The sequence below is a fragment of the Dipteris shenzhenensis genome, chromosome 3, assembly GCF_047967505.1.
Source record: "Dipteris shenzhenensis isolate YYH24624 ecotype China chromosome 3, Dip_SZ_1.0, whole genome shotgun sequence".
In the NCBI taxonomy this organism is placed as follows: Eukaryota; Viridiplantae; Streptophyta; class Polypodiopsida; order Gleicheniales; family Dipteridaceae; genus Dipteris; species Dipteris shenzhenensis.
This window is the reverse complement of record NC_141598.1, coordinates 60,176,207-60,199,479: the sequence shown is the minus strand read 5'-3', so window position 1 is coordinate 60,199,479 and position 23,273 is coordinate 60,176,207. Positions and strand designations below refer to the sequence as shown.

Genomic DNA, 23,273 nt, shown 5'->3' with positions numbered 1-23,273 from the left:
CCTATGAGTCGTCAATTAAACAGTGAGGTTATAATCATGCAACCTCAGAACACATGTTAATTACCCATCTAGAGAAGGGGCAATGCTAAGCCATTGTATAAAATCTAAGAGCTGACCTCTCATAAGTAAATATAAAACAGAACTTTCCTATGTAGTAGATGCAAATCAGCCTGCCGAGCTGGCATTATTCCAAAACTTGAGAACCCAAAATCTTGAGCAAAGGGATTTTGGTTAAGACTTTGATGTAACTTAGGTGACCATTGAATACATCATCATTGTAAGCTTTGGTAGATAGATGAAGGTTATAAGTCATTGTAGACACATGAAGGGATATAGGTGGTAGATAGATGAAGGGATATAAATTCATCGCCGAAATGAAGCTTGTGATGTTAAAGCAAATTATCATAGACTTGATGATAAATGAGAATGGGATCTTGACACTATAAAATCCAACTTCTCATAAGGAAGAAAGATAAAGGACGTATAGGAATGGGTAGAGTCGTCCTCCTTATATGGAAGAAGAGCTTTGACTTGTCAATTCTACTAGATTGTAAGCTTGAGACAAAGTGTTTGCGACAACACTGGTTGATAGTCAACGGTGAAATCATAGGCTTCCGACATCAAGCCCTTACAAGATAAAACACCCATTTAGCTATTTCTTTCTCATCAATCATGTGAGCATTGTGGCCAGTCTGAATGAGAGAGTAGGTACCACGAACCTCTGTGAATATATTTAGAACTAGTTGAACTATGTCACACATTCCGATTTTGTTGTTGAGCAATTGCACTATCACTAATTCAATTGGACTTCATTGTAGACTCTAATCTTGTTGTTTGCAAGCCAACTACTCCAAGTCCTTCACCTAATGCATCGGTTTGAATCTCGTATGTTTTTGAAAAAGCTGGATATATTCTCTTTTGCAGAAGTATGTTCATAATTAAGTCTAGAATGATATGTGAACTACATGTACACATGCCAAGAAGTATTTTGAATTAGTAGGAACTCGAAAATTCAAAATGAATTCATTTGAGTAATTAACTTATAGTTTCTCGTAGTTGTCAATACGTCACATCAAATTGTTCTTCTATCGGTGATGCATGAATTAAAATGTCATCCAAGTAGATTAACACTATTCCTTGAATTATATGTGAATGGGAAATTTCATCAATCTTTGCGAAGTAACGGGAGCATCTTCTTCTTTGAGTGGAATTTGCCAATAGATAGACTTCAGGATTGTTTGGTGTGAATCTTCCATTCTTGACAACAACTATCACTTGATGATTTGATCTTTGAGCATTTCCTTGATTTGGTCGTGGATCTCAATGTCTTCTAGTGATTGGACTTAAGTCTCTTATTAAACTTCATGATAAATGCTAATTGTCATTGATGTTGGATCTCAAGACAATCTATGTCAACTAGTTTGGAATCAACTAACCATAAACATTTGTTCTTATAATTGTCGATTGCTTCTGTTTAAAGAAGTCAATCAAACCCAATAGTCAAATGGAAACTTCGCTTGGGGAGAATGGTTGCTTTGACTTGAAACTTGGATTATGAGATCTTAATGGGAAATGTGGATTCTAAAGATGACTTTGATGTGGTAATGGAATTGCCAAACACGATAAGAGTAGATGGAATAGAATGAACCAAAAGTTTTTGATGTTCAATAAGAGTAGAAGAGGTAGTTGTCAAATAGGCTCCTGAATCAACTAAAGCTAAATTAGAACAATACAATAAAGCAACTAAAAAGAAATAATACTTTTTAGATCTTTGACTTTTAAGCCCGAGGTTGTGTTTAGAGCAATAGAGGGATAGAAAGCGAGGGTATTTTCTAAGAAGGTGGGTGACAATTTACAATTCAAGCAGAACGTGGCCTTCCTTGTGCATCTTGATGAGGTAATCTTTGTGAGTCTGATTTTGTACATGATCTACGTCCATAAGAGTATGGTTTTAAGTTGGGGTAGATAAGATAGGGAGTAAGGGAGGGATTTGGTTCATACATGTTTTGGACCTTGATCGTGAGTCATGAGGGGAGAGAACGATGGAAGGCAAGGGGAGGAAGAGAGTAACAAGGTAGAGGGGAGGAGCAAGGCGTAGAGTAATATTATTGAATAGGAGAGGCACATGAGTGAACAAATTAATGAATTTTAGCCAACAAGTGAGTGAACACATTGTAATTACTAGAAGCCAAATTTGACATTTAAACATTGGCATATATGACCACAAAAGGAAGGTAAAAAAAATGTGACCCTTCAAAGAGTCTTATAGACGTCATGAAACTCTCACACTCAATTATTTCACTAAAACATTGCCTTTCAGCTAGAAGCCTCGACAACAACCTATGCATGGATACCACTTAGATCAATGCAATGCTACCCCTTTACACGGCATAACCACTAGCTAGTTTGTCTTTCATGACATAATAGTAAAAAAACATTATAAAATAGAACTATAGGTCAAAATGGGCTTGGGTATAGCCAATCACATAACTCAAAACTATGCATGGCTACCACTTAGATCAATGCAATGCAACCCCTTTACATGGCATAACCACTAGCTAGTTTGTATTTTCATGACATAATAGTAAAAAACCATTATCAAAGAGAACTATAGGTCAAAATGGGCTTGGGTATACCCAATCACATAATTGGAAGGTGATGGTGGGCATTGAGGGGCATGCACAGTCTCAACATCAAAACTATGATGGCAAGATCTTGTTGAATTCAATTGTTGAGCCTCCTTCCCAAAATTTTACCAACATTAATTGGCAAAAAAAGTGTGGGATGCAATTATGAATCCATGCCAGTATTACCTTGCTTGCTTCATGAGCTATGGAAGCTCAATGTGTTGCATGAACCTACAAGCTAAATCTAAAAGCCATGAGTCACGATTTTCAAATGACAATAGATTTTGCTCTCAAGATCAATTGTTGATAACAAGGCCAATTCATGAGCTTTGATGGCTCAAAGACCAGCACAACTAGGAGACATAGACCAATGAGTAGGTTGCAATATTTGGGTCTAAATTTTGACCGTGCAACTAGCTACAAGATAGATGGATCCATCACACTATTCTCTTCCCCTCCTATCCAATTACAATTAGTTGGTTAGTATTGCTATTTGCTCAAGAGAATACCTACCTCCTAGCTCATATGTCATGTTTTGTGATCTCAACCTACACTTGGAGACATTTCGTTGGTACATTCATTTAGGTATGAATTTTAACAACACCAATACTAGATAGCTAATTGATATTTAGTTTTGTAGGATATGCTTCATGCATTAAAGAAGCATATCCTTATTCTCTGTCAATTTTATCTGAGTGTTCGTCTCTTCTCCAACACTAGGTAGCGAATTGTAGTTTATTCCTTTAGAATATGCTTTCTTGTTTTCCATCAATTAGATATCTAATTACTAACATTAGTCTCTTGTTTCCTTTATGTACTAATCTAGTTATTGTGTCGTACTTTTGTTATTTGAAATAGCTAACTCCTCCTTATCTCTAACTTATGTCTTTAACATTCAAGCTAGCTTATTAGTCATAAGTTTAGCCCCTCTATGGAGGGTTTTCACATTTGAGTGGATTTTACGTTTGCTTACCTTCTAAAGTTGGCCTTATGCAGTTGCAATTAACATGTACGTTATTTCTCTCTAAGATCATTTCTCCTTTAGGCCTACCTCTTCCCTCTCCTATCATTCTTTGTAGCAACAATCTACCTATTTGTAGTAGTAGAGTCATTACATCCCCCCACAAAGCACCATTAGTATGTCTAACTCATCATAGTCCAATTGTAGCATCATTCTCATCTAAACACATTTGAGTAGTCGCAATCCCAACTTATTTCTACTTTCTTATGATTTGTAAAACCCATTAGTCTATTTCTTGTTCTACCTTGATTTCCTACAATTCATGCTATTTAGTAAGACAAGAGTTCATGTTGGCTTTTGGATAAAAGGGGATAGAATATACCACTTGTGAATGCTTAAAACTCCATTGACTTTTTGGATGAGTTAGCACAACTGAGGGCCCTAGGGCCTAGACACATTGGCCGTTTATAGGATCCATACCACCTTGTTCTCTTATTTGTTTTGAACAAGTAGTGGTTCACGGTTGATGATATAGAGTTGACCCATCACATATCCCGCTTCCCTATGACACTCTAATACCCGAGGGTACAGGTCCATTCTCTACTCCATTGGGGGAGCCTTTGGCATGGTGTTGGAGCTGCCCCCTCCAACGGCCGCTTCAATGGTAGCAAATGATGAGGTCCCCAAGCTCAGATTGATTGTAAAGTGTCCGGAGACTCTCCCAAAAAACTTTTTAGAGGACACTAGATGGTGGTGAGTTCAGACAACGGATTGAGATCTCATGCTTGCAAGGGCAGTGTTTATGTGAAAGCCAGATGGGACACATGGCCAGGGGCTGCAGGTGAGGGTAGAGCTAGGATGCCCCTCAGCTGCGCCCCGAGCAGCAAACTGTTCACCTAGAAGAAGTACATCAGGTGGCAGGTCAACAGAGGGAGTCCCAGACACCCTAGATAAGGACCAAGGTGAAGTGGAAAAAAGCTAACAAAAACACCCTAAAGCAGCGAAGACGTTGATCTAGGCAGTGAGAGCAGAGGAGGACAGAGTGTGAGGCCACTCCTTAGTCATCCCAAGGGAAATAGGCCCCTCCCTAACCACAGGGGAAGCAGGAAGAGGTGACATGTGCGAATCATCGCACTACACAAGAGATAGGGACCACAACAGTTGCTTAGGTAGTTCCATCGGCTCCATCAAGTCAGGGTTTCCAAGAGTCGACCAAACAGTAGGATCAAAGGGCTTCAACAGGGACAATCCCAACATACTCGGGGAGCTCATCCTTCGCTCCCCGACGGCCATGACCCCTCCCACTCCAGTTCCCCCCCCCACAACCTTCCCCCTCTCCCTCTTCCCCCCTCCCCCCTCTGGCTTCTCCTCCTACTGCCACTCTTACCCTCCACCCTCGGGTTGTCAGCCCTTCTGCTTTGGCCACTCGTCCTCCCACTGAGGCAAAGCCAGCAAGGTCTTCTTCATCCTCGCACAGGCCCCTACCTGAGACCCAAATCCTTTGGGAGAGGGTCCGAAAAAGCCCCCCCCTCTTCTCAAGCCTCTTCGGTGCAATCCTAGTCGACCTCTCCTCCATAGGATACAGCCTTGTCATAGCAACAGGCCACTCTAAAAGACTCATCTCAACTCTAAAGACCAGTGCCTCACCCTAGGAAGCCCTTGCCTAGGGACTTCTGGACGATAGGTCCCTGGAACTACTTGGAGATATCAAATGCATACCCCCTTGCTCTGGACATGACGATTATGATATTGCAACCCCGTAAAGGGGGCTCAATTGGGGTGGTGGGTTCTCGCACTCACTTGATGATTACGATATTGCAACCCCACAAAGGGGGATCAATTGGGGTGGTGGGTTCTTGCACTTTCCCTTTCTGGGGCTTGACTTTGCTACAACTGGAATACAAAAGTGGACCCCTGCTTTGTTTGATCGGAGGATGCACGACCAAATTTGTAGCATGATGGAGTTGATGGGCCCACAAGAGTGTACATTTGGCTCAACCACAATAACTCGGCCACCTTCTGGCAAGGTTTCCCTCTTGAGAGACTTGGCATAGATTACGCCATAGGTGCCATCCACCTCAGACCAGAGATACATTCCTCATAGGTCGCGCATTGGTCCTTACACCAAAGTGCATCAAAATTGGGGATTGAGGTGTCCTTATTGATGCAGTGGGCCCTCATTGGAACCTGTTATGCCCTTGATTCAACAGCACACAGATGCGGACTACTCTCCTTCGAAACCCCCCTCAAAATCCTAGAAATCAGATTCAACCACGTAGGCTCCTTCTCACAAGAGAGCTCTGTTTCTGCAAGCCCTTCCTCCATGAGCTAGACACTAGTGAGTTGGAATGTTGGGAGATCGGTGGATTTCCTTCTGATCCAGGAGGATATGTTTTTAGAAGTAGACATCTGCCAGCGCCACCATCTCCTACCAGGGAGAGGCCTAGAGGTGTGGTCCCCTGCAATATGTAGAAGTGGGGGAGTTTGCATCTCAGCTTCACAGGTAGTGACAACATATGTTTTTGGCCAGTGAGAGTTGATCATGGGTAGGAGGTTGTGGAGGAGGATCACGACTGTGTAGGCAGCAACGCCCAACTTTTTGGAGATGATGGAGTGTCTTCCAAATGTGGACCCTTGGATTGTTAGAGTGGACTTCAACAACCTAGAGCACCTGGAGGACAAGCAAGGAGGCGCATCCTTTGCAAAGATGCCAGTGGCAAACAGAAGCACATGGAAACAATTTATCTTCACAGTTTGCGGGAGAGACCCTTGGAGAGAGGTAGAGTTCTCTAGGCTTCCAAGTAGCCTTAGTTTTTTGTTCGGTCAATGCAGGCACGATGGTCTTTTAGAGAGGCTGGACCAGGTCTATGTGGGATACTGGGCTCTGCATAAGGGTGGAACCACGATGTCAAATCATTCGTCAGTGATTTTGCAACTTGAGCAACCTGGTAGAGGACTTTCCCAGAAAGGGATCCGCATCCCTGACTTACTACTACAGGAGCATGAAGTATAAGAGGGTCACAGAGATCTGGAGACAGTCGGCTGATAGTATAGAGGGTGGATGGACTACGTGAGTAGCGGAGTCAATGGAGCAGCGAGGAGCTCAGTCCCAGGCCTGCGCCATCGCAGACTTCTACAAGGATGGGATAGAGCCTTGAGACGGGACATGGCCTCCATTGAGCGGCATAAAGAGCAACACCCAAGACCACAGTGGTGGCTGGCAGACATATGAGTGTGCATGTTTGGACCTCCAGGATATGGAGATACATCCGACAAAGTTCTCCTACCACTCCTCCAAATTCTGTTGGGTACAACAAGGTGATCGGATGACTAGGCATTTCTTCTAGAGTGTAGGCCCTCGATCTGCGATGGGGATGCACCTATAGAGCGACTGAGGGGCTCAGACGGCACTATGCATTTAGATCTCTAAGAGATCTTAGAGGTGCTTGCCACTAGGGAGACTGCTGGAACCACATCAGGGTATCGCACAGCATGAGCAAGCAACAGCTAGAGATGTCGTTCACTGATCAGGAGCTTTCATTGGCTCTGCAGGGACTCCCCTATAAACGTGCCCAGGAAGGGATGGCTTGACCCCGACCTTCTTCAGGTGCTTCTAGGAGCACATATGTACTCCCCTCCATCAAATCTTCCAGGAGATCTTCGATATAGGCCTTCTTCCTCAGTCCTTGAGTAGGAGATGGATTTATTTGATCCCAAAAGGAGGCAACAAGCCAGACCTCCCCGAATGGAGGACAAGACCCCTATTGGACACAACCTCCAGGATCCTAGCCAAGGTCTTGAGTCTATGTCTACGGCCACATCTGGTGGACATGCTCCATGATACTTAGACAGGGTTCATCTAAGAACGTAGCATATTGGACAACATATTCACTTTTTGGGAGGTGCTCAATTGGGCCCAGGAGGAGTCCCGGTGTCTCGCTATCCTGCTCTTGGATTTCGAGAAGGCTGAAGGCTGACAAGGAGGAGTGGCCTTTCCTAGAGGGCACTATGCAACGAGACTAGGCTTTTTCGATCAGAAGCATCTCGCCCCTTATGCAGGTAGTTATAGTCAGATGCTTATTGGTGGGCACATAGGCAACACCTTCCCTCTATCCCATTTATTTTTGTAGGGCTGCCCCCTCACCCCTTTCTTGTTCCTTTTTTGTGGCGAAAGTCCTAGGTTACTTTTTGCGCTCTCAAGCTGGGGGCCTCACAAGGATGAGATTTCCACTCCGACAAGAGGAGTAGCTACTGAACTCAAAGTTTGTAGATGACACAACACTTTATGTGGAGGGCTCTAGGCTCGAAGCCTTGGAAACTCTTGATGCAGTGTGTGTTACTCAGGAACGCCCCCACCACAATCGCATATTCCTCTATACTGTGTTCTAGATTTACTTGTGTACACATGTGTGAGTGTCATCTAATGGTAATGCAATCTGTCCATTCCACTGTTGGCTACTGCAAGCAAAACCTATTATCTATGATACTGACATTATCCAACATAAGTGCACTTGCTACCCTCACGCTATCATCAAGTTGCAATTATTACTCACAGCTTAGCATTACCGAGGCTGCTGCAACAAGTAATACCTACTGTTGCCTCCTGACCCAGTCAACATTCACTCTGGATACCACTGTTATGCGGTGTGCATATTATTGAGTCAATAAAGTACTTACTCAAGTTCTAATACATAGCCCCATCAAACAAGGTATACCATCATACAACAAGAATATATGCAATCTTACAAATTTACTTTTTGTGTGAAATGAGTGAAAGAAGAACCGAGAGAGAAAAAGAGAAGGGGGGTAAGAGACCTAAAACAAAACGAAGAGTAGAAGAGAAAAATAACAATAATAATACAAGATACAGTCTCAGAATTCTGAAAAGGTAAAAAAGGAGGGAGAACACAAATGGGGGGGGGGAGAGAGAGAGAAAGAAAGAAATTTTATTAGAGTCTTCGAAAGACCGATGGGTCTATGAGACTGAAAGAAAACCTGATACAAATCACAATAAGGGTGGAGCTATTGAAACGAGCATCATCACCCGTACTGAATCCTAAGTCTGATCATACATAATCAAATACATTTGGATGTAACAATGAAAAGAAAAAGACTAGAGCAGAGCAGAATCCTCCGTATGTCATGTCGCCCTGGCTGGTGCATAGACGATGATGGGACACTGGCGCTCGTCAAAGAGTGCCGTGCATCTCGATCTCCTAGATGAGGCTCGGCGCAAGACCAGAGCCACCGTGACTCCCATGGGACGTATCCCGGGTCCAAACAATGACGAGAGATCTCCCAGAGTGATCTGTGTGTCCCCTCGCTCGTGTGTCGTGCTGCAATCGTCGGGTCGAGGTCTCTGTCCCGTCTGCGACTAGAGACTGGACGATCAATGTCACTCGATGGGAAGAACTCTGTGATCCTACTCTGAGAGGTGTCTAATGATGTGACCAAGCCCCGTCACCTGAGTAAGTACTCTCTGTGTCGAACCCCCTCGTGGATGAAGGCCACGAGGCATCTCTGATCTGGGTAGGCGAGGAATCTAGAAAGGAGCCCGAAGCCATCTCTGAAGAGGCAATGGTAGCGACCTCCGATCTCGTAGTACATTGGGCACTTGAAAATAAAATGCTCGTCCGACTCAACCTCCTGACAATATGCATAAGCGATGCTCCCTAGGAATCCCCTCTGCTGTACCGCTCTATGCGAAGGCGGTGTGATGATACCTGAAACTGTCCGATGGAGATCCGTAGTAAGTGAGGCATATGAAGCTTAGTGTACTCCGATGGTGTGATGAATCCCTCCTCCGAAATACGAAGACAATAATCTCACTGGAGTCTCCCTCGGTTCCAACCAGGTCCTAAAGGTATGTAGCTGTAGGAGATCCTCTCGAATGACCTGGTTGGTGTGTAGCTCGATCGGGATGGTGGATGGGAATACCAGAGGGGCATCTAAACTGTATTGAAAAGGAGGTATTCTATCGATGTGAAACCCTAGTCTCACTAACCATCTGTGAGTCCGTGCATACCAACATCGCTCGTCTCCCTCTGCTGCCAACCTCATGGAGGAATCGAGAGCCAACCATGGCAACCTCTATCTCCCTGATGTGCAGTCTCCATATGATCTAACCCGGTGTAGATATGTGAGAGTCTGAAAGGCTACATCTAGCTGGAGTGGAGAGATCCCAAACTCGGCCTGAATGATGTGATGTGGTATAGACGATTTCCCCCGGATCATCCGTGAGAGCATGAGGATCTGCAGGCGCTCCATCCGTGTCCACTCTAACTCTGACATGTCAAGCCCCCAACAAGGGCTGCCATACATACCGGCTAGTCGGACCAAGGAGTCGAAGAGAAAAGCCTTGGTTCGAGGGTCCTGGAAGTGGGAGAGAGAGAGAGAGAGAGAGAGAGAGAGAGAGAGAGAGAGACTTTCAGAAGAGACCCTCCAAGAATAAGCAAATGAGAGAGAGAGAGAGAGACTTTCAGAAGAGACCCCCCAAGAATAAGCAAATGAAAGACCAGAACAAAACAAATGCTTCTGACCTGAAGAATTACCTCCCTCGTAAAAGTGCCTGTGGTTTCAACAATTACCCTTCCAACCATCCAAAGGTGTCATCTATCAAGTGCATATCTAGAGACACTACCATCAAGAAGTGTCCAAGGCCGTCATCTGTCAAGTGCATATGTAGAGATATTTAACAAGTATGAACACCATGAAGAACGAAGAAAGGCACACATTTCGAGTTCTAAAGGATCCCTCAGCCAATAGAACTCTCTTGGAAACCTGGATTCTGCATTTTCCTCACTACAAAATTGAGATTTTAAGAGAGTGCCTCTTACAAATGGGCTAAAGTTACTATTACCATGAGAACCTACTGTAAGCTGGTATCCCCCTTTGAGTCCACCCTACTCAACGACGTGTAAAAATCCAACATTCTTCTCGTGTTCCACCCAAAAAAAGCTTCATCAATGAGTTCGTACAATTCCACTAAGATAGCTCCAGCCAGCAACCCCAGCATGCAGTGCAAATTTGAGATTTTTAAGAGAGTGCCTCTTGCAAATGGGCTAAAGCTACTTTTACCATGAGAACCTAGTGTAAGCCAATATCCCCCTTTGAATCCACTACACTTCAAAGACGCATAAAAATCCAATGTTCTTCTCGTGTCCCCCCAAAAAAAGCTTCTATCATTGAATTTGTACAATGCCACTACTATAGCTTCAGCCAGCAACCAAAGCATGCAGTGCCAATCAAATTAAATATGCCCTTCACAAGGAGAAGATGAAGCCCATAAGTTCTAAAAGCCATGAGGCCTTGATTTGCTGGCACAAGTGGGCTATTAGAAGTTCACTACATAGAAAAAGCTGCATCACAGCATCCTGTCAGAAAGTGCAGGCAACCTCCTGAAGAAATTCATAGGGACCGGAGGCATGTTGTCTCGGAAGCGAGGGTGTCTGAGGACATAGATACCAACCAGAACAGCGATCACACGGAAAGGGGTGACATAGAGGACTATAGCAGCGAGCAAGCAGAAAAGGATAAAAATGGTGGTAGCACGGGGATCACGCCAATTGAGGAGGGCATGGAAGCGCTCTAGTTGGGTGGCAAGGTCACTGAGGACAGTCTGGATCCTGCCTGCAAGGGCACGGAGGCGATCGTAGCGAACACGTACAGTCTCGTGGGGTTTGGAGGTGGGGATGGCATCAAATTCTTCATCAAGCTCTTCGGAGCTACAAGCATTGGCAAGGGAGAGGTCAACATCCATGTGAGGGGGGTGACGGGGGCGGAATCTATACTGCCAAGCTCCAATGAGGAACATATAGAGGAAGAAGGTGGGCAGAATAAGTTCTGGATACCAGACAAGGATGAAGTAGAGAATGTGCACCAGGACAGTGGTGATTGGGTTCTTCCATTCGCATATGTCCTGGAACCATGACATTACCGCTGCACAGCCCACAAAGACCTTGCTTATCCTATACCAGTTGGCCTTGCTTCTCCTGTAGCTCCACCTGTACGAGTCTACATCGAGCATGTACCTCACCACCTCTGCCCTCACAGGTGGCTCCGACCTGGCAAGCCTTGTTATCACTATCTTCATTGCTGTCTCCCTGAGCGCCTCCACATGCCTTACATGGAATGGCTTCTGATAATGCAGCTTTGGTAGCAGTGGTGATATGTATGCTTGCATCATGTTTAGCCTCTTCATGCATGATAGCCTCACCACCATTTCTATTTCTCCTTTCTTCTTTACGCCCGATTTCTCCAGCACTATCAGCGGATACCTGTGTGAATATACCCTGTCAGTCTCGAGTGTGGACAGCCTTATCCTCACCTTGCCTATGATCTCGTCCTTGTGGCCTGCCACTTTATCTGCTGGGCCGTTTGTGAGATGGTGGTTGTCAAAGACACCTACTGTTAGAACCGTGCAGGGGTCATACACCTCCCACGTGTACTGCTCATTCCACTGTGGTGCCAGGGAGTCCAGCACCGTCCTCGTCCTCACCCACTTTGGCCCATACTTTGCCACACAATACGCATCCGTGCAGCTGCGTTGGTCACGTGTCTTCATTGGAACCAGTCCCATGGCACCCAGCAGCCCAAGCTCGAGCACTGCCACTGGCGGCTTCCAAAGGCGACGGTCGGTGGGCCGCGTGTCGCTGCTATAGTGAGTGGACTCGTCCAGCACGTGGTAGCCACCCTCCATGCAAAGAGTGAGGTGGATGCGGCTCATGAACCGACTATTGCCCTTGACCTTGTCTGCCACATCATGTGCCACCTCCTTGAAGTCCTTCGCACGCTCGAGATCAAACCACCTGGCATCAACGGGACGCGAGTTAGTGCGCTTGGGCACGGAGCCGAGGGGGATTTTGACAAAGCCAATGATTTCATCCTTGTTGGCAGCCACACGGTCGAGCACAGAGATGCTGAGGAGCTCATCGGTGAAGGGTTCGGCAGCAACAAAGAGGAGCTCATCCTCCCAAGAGGGGCTGTTAGTGCGGCTGCTAGCAGTACGTGTGCGCTGGGCCTGGAAACCAAGCTCAACCTTGACACTAGCCTCGGGGTGATGGCGGTTCTCCTTGCCAGGCACGATGTCCTGCGCTTCATGGACGATCACCCGCAGATACCACAACCGAGGGGACAGATAAATCTTGGAGCGTGTGTATGGCAACCAACCACTGTCAGACTGGCGAGCATGGGGAAATGCCTCGTCAGCCTGGGTACCAATCCAAACTGCCAGCATGACTTCACCCTGGGCCTGCTTCCCATGCCTGGACTCCAGCTTGTACCACTGTGGGGCCAATGGCGAATCCGGTGGCCGCCGTTCCGGAATCTCACCGATCTCGAAAGAGACAAACCCAAGGAAGTCGTTCTTCACAGCATCGTGGTCCCAAACCGTGATTTCGAGGAATTCAGCCTGGTATCGATCTTGGGAAATGGCAAAAACCTCGCGCCAAACCGGGTTGAGGTTCTTCGGGATGACTGCTGTCTCGACCTTGACATTGCCGACTTTGACTTCCACAAAAGGGTCGGAACTGCCAGAAATGTCTTTGACAGCAAGGCCACGGGCACGCTCCACGCGGATGAAGAGGTAGTTCATTTCGGCAACGAGATCCCGGCGGGGCTGTTCATGCCAGGGTGTAGATTTCATGGTGGTGGGTTGGACTGAAAAGTCGAGCTGCGAGGCAGACTCGCCGGTTTCCCATCTGGCAAGGTGCTCACTGTGGCGGGCATCTGCGCGGGAATCTCCGCCCCCTTTGCCCTTATCTGCCCCGCTACCTCCACCTCCACCTCCACCTCCACCTCCTCCTCCTCCTCCTCCTCCTCCTCCTCTCTCAGCTGCCTCCTCCTTCTCTTCCTTGCTCTTCCCCCCTCCTCCTCCTTTGGCAGCTGCTGCTGCCTTCTCCTTCTCCACATCATAGTAATAAACCTTCAAATACAGCTCCCCCTTCGCCATGGAGAAGATAGCCCAGCCCCTCTCCAGGGCAAACCCTAGCGGTAGCTCCGCCCCCTCAGTCCCCCTCCTCCTTATGTGCTGCGGTTCCACCTTGGCTTTCCCCAAAGACGCCCTGTGCCCACTCTTCCTCTCTGTGTACACATGCGCCTCTATGCATTCCTCCTCCAGCGCCTCCTTGTCGCTCACCGTAAACTCTAGCTTCTCGTTCCACACTGGATTCATGTCCTTGGCCTTCGTCTTCGTCCTCAGCCTCTGCGAGTCGAAGGTCACCTCCACATACGGACTCGCTGATCCTTCCCCATCCTTGGGAGATAAGTTCGATGCGTGTAGCACCTCTACCACCAGCTTCATGTTCGTCATTCTGCCCTCGCTTGTTTATACGCCTCTCTTCCGATGCTCAATGCTGTACCCTCAAGATCTCTCTCCCAAAGCCTCGCTTCTCTGTTTGCTTGATGCTCCTAACCGGCTTGCTGTAGACTCACGCTACAGTACACCTGTAGACACACCGACATTTAATCAATGATTGTTCTACAAGATACTTAACAAGAGGGAAGGGACATGCAGAGAAATGGAACACAAATGCAAATCGTTTCGGCCAGATATGGAAGCCCACCCTGATTAGGGAAAGTTTATGCTCGGCTAATCAACTCCTTAAGAAGCGCGCAAAGAGCTAGAGCCGGGGGGTTCCACATCAAGCAATAGGAGAGCAAACGAAAGAGAAAGGACGAGATGCGATCTGGGGCTTGCACGCTCTGAAAAGCGAGGGGAGATTTAGAGTAGCAAAGCTGGACGCATAGCACTGAAGAGCATGCTGGATGCGAAGGAAAATGGGACAAATCTGACTCAATGGAGTGGCAAAACGAAAGAGATGACTGAATGGAAAAGAGCGTTTACATGCTTTGACCGAACTATCAATTGCGGCTATGGCGGATACTCCTCACCAACAGTATCTGGGTAGCTCCTCACCAACAGTATCTGGGTAGCTCCGACGATTCGGCTGCAAGTCTGTTCCTGTAGCCTCACAAACTGCATGTTTGCCTCTCGTCGTCCTCTTCTGCATCTGACGGACCTTCGCTTGGAGGTAGTACAACAGGAGATAAAGACACGGTTGTCAAGGGCAGCAGCGAGGAACGAAGGTTACATAGCTGCTTGATCCTGTGCTCGTTATGGGAGACCATGCCGGATCTGCTTCACCGACACCTGCAACGCTGGTAGCGTCAACACGAGCCTTTCTCCGCTCCGACTTTCGAACTCAAAGCGAGTGTCCTGTTGTCCTTAAAGCAATAAAGAAACCTACCGTTTCAATGAACCAACAATTCTTCCTGAGAACTGATGAGGAAGCTTCTCGGATTCCAATTTCCAGTCTGCTCCAGGTCTTCATCATCCGTGTGTAGAATGCAAACAGCTGGGGGGTCCGCACTGCAACAAATCTTACAGATCTGCAAGGTCCGATAAACAATCAGAAAAATGGATTGAAAACAATGTGGTTTCTGGTGGATTTTACTGAGGATCTGTCGCGACTGACTCGTCAAAAGCAACCTTGGAACTTCGAAGAACGGATCTTGTGACCGCGTTATTGGATTGAATTGCAAAGCTCCGATTCTTTGCATCGAATTGCAGAGCTCCGATTCTTTGCATTCGAACTGCAGAGCTCCGATTCTTGAGACTGTGATCTGCCGATCAGAGATCGGAGCTGCAAATTCACAGCGTTAAAAACTTTGAAATCAGCGTAGAATTTTGAAAGATGAACTCAGCTAAGCGTTTCAAGACGCATACATAGAAAACTTCCTATTTAAGTTTCCCAAAGTCACCCAAAAAAAAAAAAAAAGTTCCTTAAGTCCAAAACGTCTCAAATTGCAACCAAACATCACGTGTCTCCTGGTTTAGAAGACCTGTGGGCTTTAAAGTTGAAACCATGTTGGTTTCCAATTACACCCACTCTGCCTGAGATTCCTCTCGTTGGGCAACACATGTACATGCACGCGCACGCGCGCACACACACAACACACACATGGACATGTGTGCGCCAAGTGAGAGAGGAATCTCAGGCAGAGTGGGTATTGGTGTCTTGGGAAACCAACACGGTTTCAACTTTAAAGCCCAAAGGTTTTCTAAACCAGGAGACACATGATGTTTGGTTGCAATTTGAGACACGCGTGTGTGTAAGAGAGAGATGATTAAGGGTGGGTTCAAACTACCCACACTCCCATTAGAATTGGAGGATGGCTCCCAGGTGTGATGGTTCACACTGGGCTGCTAAATTTATGACTCCAACGTGTGATTGGTGTAGCACTTGTGATGGAATGGGCCAATCATGTAGCAGTTGGAGGAGGTGGCCATGGAGTGGGCGACCTCATGGGCCAGACACAGATCTTTTAAGTGTTCAAGCCCGTCCTTACTGTAGCCAACTAAGACAATAGCCCTACCTTTTAGAGGATGGTGAGTAGATGGTGTGAACCCAACATAAGAAAAAATGCCTTTAGAGCAATTTTTAACAAGCATAGCCTAACATAGCTACGAACCTTTTTGTTATAGTTGGAAATGGAAATTGCCCTTAGGAAAGGAATGACCCCTAAGGGTGCATGGCAATCATGGGGGGTAATTCCAAGAGTCTTACAAAACATTTTTGACCTAAGCAACAAGGACCATGATAATACCCTACATGCAAGGCAGAGTCTTACAAGCCATTTTTACCCAGGCAACAAAAGTATCATATGAAACAAAGTTGCTCATCAACCATTGTCCATCAAACCCTAAACATTCATTATACAACTTAGCTAAACCTTCTCACTTGTGCACACATCAATGGCCCCAAAGCATAATCAAAATTTTAACCATTGTGCACACATTCATGTGCAAACACCCACAATCAAACCATTCAACAAGCATATGAACTACAAAAAGAAGAATAGGAACACATGAACGAAGCAAGTACTGATGCATACCATTGATAAACCAATCTCAATAACCACTGACTGTAAACTTAGTCAGGTTCAATTTGTTAGGTGGATAAACTAGAATGAATGAAAGCTAAAAATAAACCCAATGTATTAGATAAAATAGGGAGCAAAGAACCCAAAGTACAACATTGTCTAAGATCAATGGCTCGAAGCCTTCAACACTAGGAAAACTCAAATGAATGTCTTAATGGGGAAGGGGTACTCCTCTCTTTTATCAGAATGGCTTCAAACCGAGAAACTACATGTGCTTGATTTTACTTCCTTTTATCAAAGGTAGCTTTTTCGCCATACTTCTACCTTTGTATTTAGTTTCTCCAACTTACAAGCTAAGTACTTCTAAACACTTAAGCATAAGCAAGGCTAATGGTGCACCTTTCCATTGATTGTCTTTCACTCTTTCATGTGGAAAGTGATGAAAGGTGTTCAAAAGAAAGATCCATGTGTGCATAGTTGCTTAAAGCTTTTCATATGACAATTCTATTACAAATAAAAGGTGCAAGACAAGCTTCACTCTTTATCATCAGAAAAGTACTAGATTTGGTGTGATGTCATCTGTCTCTCTCTCTCTCTCTCATACATGTTTAGTCAGTCTATTCAAATTGCAAGCTTTTTTATTTTGTCATTTTAAATCTCAAAATAGTATTACTTTTTGTTGCTTGCTCAAAAATGTCAAAATCTTAGGAACTCTACATTTGAACACATCATAAGACATAGTGGAAAATAGAGTGGTATCTTTATAGCATGATGATCATAACTTTTCCAAGCTTTTAACAGAAAACTTTGAAATTAAATTTGCAATAAAACTTAGCAATTCATAAAATTGCGGAAAAGGAAGGAATTGAAAAATGTTTGCCATGGCATTTTAAGTTATTGTTTTTATACATTTGCCCTTCTTTAAAAAATTATAGGGAAGCTTTATGAATGCTTTTAAACAAGATTATATTTCAAACTAATGAATCATGATTGAGTGCCTAATGGTAGAATAACTCTCAGTATCTTGTTTTTAAAATACATGATATTTTTCATCGCATAGTCATTCTATGGGGAAGTGTAAATATGATGCACATACATAGAACCATTGGATGAGTTGACATCGAGATACTATCTAATTTGGAAACAAATCTAATGTAGCTATCTTGATTTTGAATGCATTAATAACCTTAACATCTAATATGTCACGACTATGTACCATAACCTTAACCTTAACATCTAATATGTCATGACTATGTACCATAAAGAATACAAACAACTTTTCTTCCATCAATAAATACATAGCCAAACAATGCAACAATGTGTGATAAAAATTATGCCTATGTTGACATGAATAAAGCTCCACAAGATGCTTTATTAAGGGCTACCTCTCTATAAAACCCCTTTTCATTTCCTTAAAGATTATAAAATGCCTCTCAATAATAGTTCTTAAAAGAAAGAAGCAAAAGGATTGAAACACCGATATTGTAAAATAAAATTGACTTTTGAAGTCTTTGTAGCATTTCTTGAAAAGATTGTCTAAGGGATCTCACATAATTTGTCCATTAGTTTAAGCATCTATACTTTGCATGAGTTTGCTTACCTATAATTCCCATCAACTTATTCTATAGGCCCTTAACCAAACAAATTATACATGCTTAACTTGACCTAAGGAGAAATGTCATTGAAAAGGCCTTTATTTTTCAATTGAGGAGTTCAATTGATTTCTTAGCTGAAAAGGTGGAGATATCCCAATTAAGCTAAGGTCAAATGGACGCTTCAAGAGCTCATGCAAAGGGGGACTTAACTCACAACATCTTTGCCCCACTCATAGGAGGTGATAGCTTATCTGAGACTTGGTGGCACTCTTCAATATTTAGTATAAGACTCGGTGACAGCTACCTGAGCCTTGGTGATAGTCTTTCCACTAGGCTACATGAAGATGACATGATAGCAAGTAATCTAAACGGCTTATCAATCCTTACCCTCATAAATAAGAGGGAAGTCATCCCCTCATAAACAAGAGGGAAGCAATCCCCTCCCCAAAAAGAATGGAAGGATGTCCTCTTTTACACCCCACCCCCGTCCCACCCCTTGCCTTGCACCCCTCCTCTCCTCCCTTTTCCAATAGTTAATTCATATTTGAAGCTTTTCAATTGTGGGGACCTATTTAGCTTGAGAAAATTTCAGAACCATGCCAATTTAAAAAGTAATTGGTAAAATGATGCTTACATTGAGTTGTAAAGTGCAAACAAATGCATCATATTGCAACTTGATTTCTTTCATTAATAACTATTGAAAGAAAATATAATGCATACATAAGATTGTAATTTTTATGATTCTTTTGATGATTCTTAAGGTTTATGTATATGTTGAAACACAAATTGCAAAGCATATTTTTAAGAGTATTACTTCTTTCACATATGACTTAAAGAATCGAAAAACCATCACAAAATAAAAAGGGGTCAACTTGCAAGATGATTGTTTTAATTCAAAATTCAACTAGACATGCAAAGGTTAGCATTGCAATACATCGATCCTATTTTTCTTTCCACCATTGATCACAAGTTTTAGTGTACATACCACGACTTACCAAAAACAAAGTTGTGGGCTCTATAACCATTGTAAATCAGGTTGAGGTTATCAATGTGTGTGTCTTCCAAGAATTCCATCACATCAGTAAAATCTTGGTTGCCTAATGATCATCAAGAATAGTGGCATATGTCATTGTGGCTTTAATTTATGTAGATATTCCCTACTAGAAATGCTACGAGTATATTCATGATCTTTGTATACTACGTTTTCACGTGATGATAATATAAGGCCTAGCTCATAGAGTAAGACATTCTTGATAAGGATGTCAAGGAAGAAAATTAATCATTGGATGGACTTGGAGAAAAAATAAAAGGAGGGCAAAAATCATAGTTTTCACCCCCTTGCTCCCTTAATAAGAGAAGTTTGACCTTTCTTTTTCTCATTATGCACACATGTTCATTGCAAGGGGGATTTAGACACGTGGCCTCTATCTGCACATGTCACACACAGTAGGCCACCGATGTTATGTGACCCTAACAATGGGAGGACATATAATATGATAATGAAGGTATCCCTTATAAAATGCTAACATGTATTCAAAACAGGCTAGGGGGGGATCTTATAGTTGTACGATGCCTCCATTGATGTGGTCTTGTAACCTCATTCTCCATATTTTGGTTTTAAAGCTTTAATTAAGTTTTGTAGCCCTTGTGTGAGAGTACTAGCTGTACCTTCATTTTGTTAAGGCTTTCTTGAGCTTGGTGTAGCTACAAAAAGATCACAATAGTTGAGAATTGTTGTCGACATTGGTGTATACAATTCTCCTCTAATTTTGGTCTTTACTCCTCATGGGTTCTTTAGATTACTAGTCTTCACAAGCTTTACTCGTGGGTTCTTTTAGACTTACTAGTAGTCATCACAATCTTTGAATTTGTGAATTGCAAACTCATAGATCTCTATATAAGTTCTTAGAGTTTTCCAAAGCTTCATGACATATTTGTGGGTCATAGAGCCTACCAACGAGCATTAAATAATCTATAATGTTATTTCAAGTGCCAAAGTAAGGACTCATAGCTATGAAATGGATCCTCTAGTCATTAGGGATTGTTTTTTTGCCCATCATTTTTAAAGAAAACTATAGAAGTCGTGATAGTTTGTTTGTTGTTTCAACTTGTAAAGTCTTCTTGTTGCACTAAGTAGATGCATAATAGTTCATGGGTTATTCTTCTTTGTTTTCCTTTGAGGTCAATAGCTTTGGCTATTAGGCTACACAATAGCCAAAATTGATCAATCTTCGTGATTATAGAGTTCAAGTAAAAGTTGTTTGGTCTCTTTGAGGCACAATTAGCCTCATATATTGTGAAGCATCAATGGTTATTGATTTCTCAACATCCAAGAAGGATTAAAAATGTATAGATGTATTGGCAAGCCTAGATTTTTTGGAGCCTTAGGTCTTAAATCTACATTTTATAGTTTTTGAAAAGCTTTAAAGAGCATATGTGATAACTATTGATGACTTAGTAGTAGTTTAGGTCTACTAACAATCTAGAAAGTTTGTCTAAATCCCTTCGTGTATCCAGCAATGTTTGGTTTTTAAGCCACATTTACAAACCATATCTTGATTTATTTTTGGAGGTCTTCCCAACACTTGGGAACAATGGAGATAGCTTTTTACCCTTCATTTTACAAGTCTATTTTAGTGTTTTTAGAGCTCTTGGAGCTCTTATGTCCTCCAATTTATTAACTAGTATCTATTAGTTATGGACGAGTATTATCTCAAAGCTTTCTTTTGTTTTCTTTCAGTGTGCCATTGCTTGAGTTCACAATTTGTGCCTCATTGCCATCCATGAGATGCCCATGCATAATATCCATGAGCTATTCGCCTCATTTTTCTTATTTAGATTCATATCTAGCATAGTCTAAATCATACTTACAAAAGCTTGTGATTGTGATCTTCCACCTCTATGCAGCTTGCTCTAAGATCAACTAACAAATCTTCAATGGTAGTATCTATTTCATGAAGTTCTATGCACATTTCAAACCACCTAATTTTGTCCATATCCCAACCTTCCAAGTGTTTTCCAAATCCTTGCCAATCCTCCTTGCAAGTTTGTGAGCCCCAAATTCTTACAAGTATCCCAAAGTTCCTATGAGAATTCTTGGCATGCAAGTTTCTCACTATACGAGGTCCATAAGTTTCTCAAAATGCCACATGTCACTGTTGACATGTCGCTACCATGTTATCCTACCAAATCATTATATGCCACATCACCATTAAATTTAGTTTAGGTTAACCCAAGGTCAAGGTAACCTAAGATCAACATTAAGCCTAGTCAAAGTAAGCACGAATTAAGTTTTACCCAAGGTTAATGCCATGGCATTAAAGAATCTTTTTAGAGAGTATTCCTTGAAGACCAAGGTTCACTTACACTATAGCCCTAATGTTTGATTGACCCTCTAACTACTTGAGCTTCATCAAATTAAAAGCAAACCTACAACATTGTGATCAGCACAACTTTATCTAGTCATTCAGGTTTTATAATAGAATTTTAATAACATTCATTGAATGAAATTGCAAACACACAAAATTTTTATCTAAGATAGAGTGCATTTGAATGCGATGCTAACTAGTGATACCTAATGAATACTCATTATGGCAATCATTAGATTCAATACAAGTAAAAAAGGATCAAAATTTTACACAAGATTGTCTAGATTGTTAGTAAAGGTTCCATTAAAGGAATTATGGTCATCAAGGTGAAAAATTCAAAGGAAGGAAAGATATTTAAAGTTAAATCCATTTTCAAATCAAGCAAAAGGTCAAATACATCATATAATGTTTTTTAAGAAAAGAATAGGAAATTTTTCAAGAGTCAACTTTAAGAAAAGCCAACCAATGTCTCTAGAAATTCAAAGGTACCCGAGGACTCATATAGAGTACAAAGTTTAAATAAAAGAAGGTATCAAAGTCCACAAAAGTGGTCTATACATGTGGAAAAAGTGACAATATACATATGAAGGAAGAAAATTATCGTGAAAGGTGTGGATTGCCAAAAATAAAGTAGATAATCGTTCTATTTATTTGCAATTTATGCCAAACAATGAAATTGGACAACAAGACAAATTCTACGTCAACACAATGCATATTTTAATAGGGGATATTAAACATACTAAGGGTATTCGTAAACATATTGAGGAGATCAATTTAGAATGAAAGAAAAGTAATTTGACCTCAATATTGTAAACCCATTTGCAAGGCAAACTAGAGTACTTAAGGGGTCGCACAGTCATCCAACATCATCTGTACTAGGTAGAATGCGGAGTATTCCTATTGCAACACCGATTAAAACCCATGGGAGCACATGTGCAATTCTATGAGGGAGAACCATCCTTCAGTGGAACCTTTGAGCCAAGAATACCTAGCTATCGGCTGTCGAATTCTATTGTGTAAAGGAATGAACAAATGGACTTTTGGGGGAACACACTATCACAAACAATGGATCCTCATCCCCCTCTATATACAACTTGGGGAGGTGGTCCAGAAGACACTCCCTAACCCATAGTTGCACCCTATGGACCAATGCCCCCAACTTGAGTGTGCCTATGCCTAGGCCATCACTAGTGTAGCCAATAAGGTGAAGCCCACCATGAATGCGAGTTTCGGGGTCGAGTGGACTTGTACCCACCAATCCCACCTTTGCAAGACCAACAACTTTCTATAATCCACCTCTAGCACCGCTCAACTATGGCACCGTGCCATCCCCACCAATAAATCCTATTGTGTTGCAAACAATGCTCTCACTGATGAAGTTATGAGGATCCTAGTGCAAGCACTAGGAAGGGGGTCCATGCCATTAACTTTCACTGGAAGGGATACTAACTCCTCAAGAAGTAAACCAGTTAACATCTCCAAAATTATTACTAAATTCCCAGAAGAAGAAGATCTAGTGTCTAATGTGGAGAGGTTCAAGAAAATTTGTGAGACCTTTGGAGATATAGGCGACCTACAGTCAAGGCATTCAACGATAGCAAGTCAGTCTAATGGAATAGGGCATTGAATCCTAAAGAGAAAATCAATTGGGATTTTCTCAGAAAGTCATTTATAGTGGGGCTTTCCCCCATTGTCCCAAATGGAGCCGTGTCCATTAACTATATGAAGTCAAGCAGAAGGAGATGAAGTCCCTTTGTGACTATATTGCCCAGATGAAGCACCTAAATTCACGGTGCGAGCCGCATGAAAGGATGAGTGATGCACAACTCTTGCCATGTTT

General features: G+C 43.0%; 1 protein-coding gene across 4 annotated transcripts; it reads right to left on the bottom strand.

Moving 5' to 3' along the window:
* Positions 1-10,373: 10,373 nt before the first annotated feature.
* Positions 10,374-15,281, bottom strand: LOC147904103 (FT-interacting protein 3-like). Of its 4 annotated transcripts, XM_087370588.1 has the most exons (4): positions 15,077-15,281; positions 14,835-14,976; positions 14,504-14,737; positions 10,374-14,031 (listed from the first exon to the last, which is right to left on the bottom strand). In XM_087370588.1, the coding sequence occupies exon 4, from the start codon at positions 13,895-13,897 to the stop codon at positions 10,952-10,954; it is 2,946 nt and encodes a 981-aa protein (XP_087226714.1). In that variant the 5' UTR covers positions 13,898-14,031; positions 14,504-14,737; positions 14,835-14,976; positions 15,077-15,281; the 3' UTR covers positions 10,374-10,951. The 4 variants fall into 4 exon arrangements, with proteins under 4 accessions (XP_087226714.1, XP_087226686.1, XP_087226706.1 ...); XM_087370560.1 differs by having other exon boundaries at positions 14,504-14,976; positions 15,063-15,281; XM_087370580.1 differs by lacking the exons at positions 14,504-14,737; positions 14,835-14,976; positions 15,077-15,281 and adding exons at positions 14,151-14,289; positions 14,432-14,500.
* Between the last annotated feature and the right edge of the window lie 7,992 nt (positions 15,282-23,273).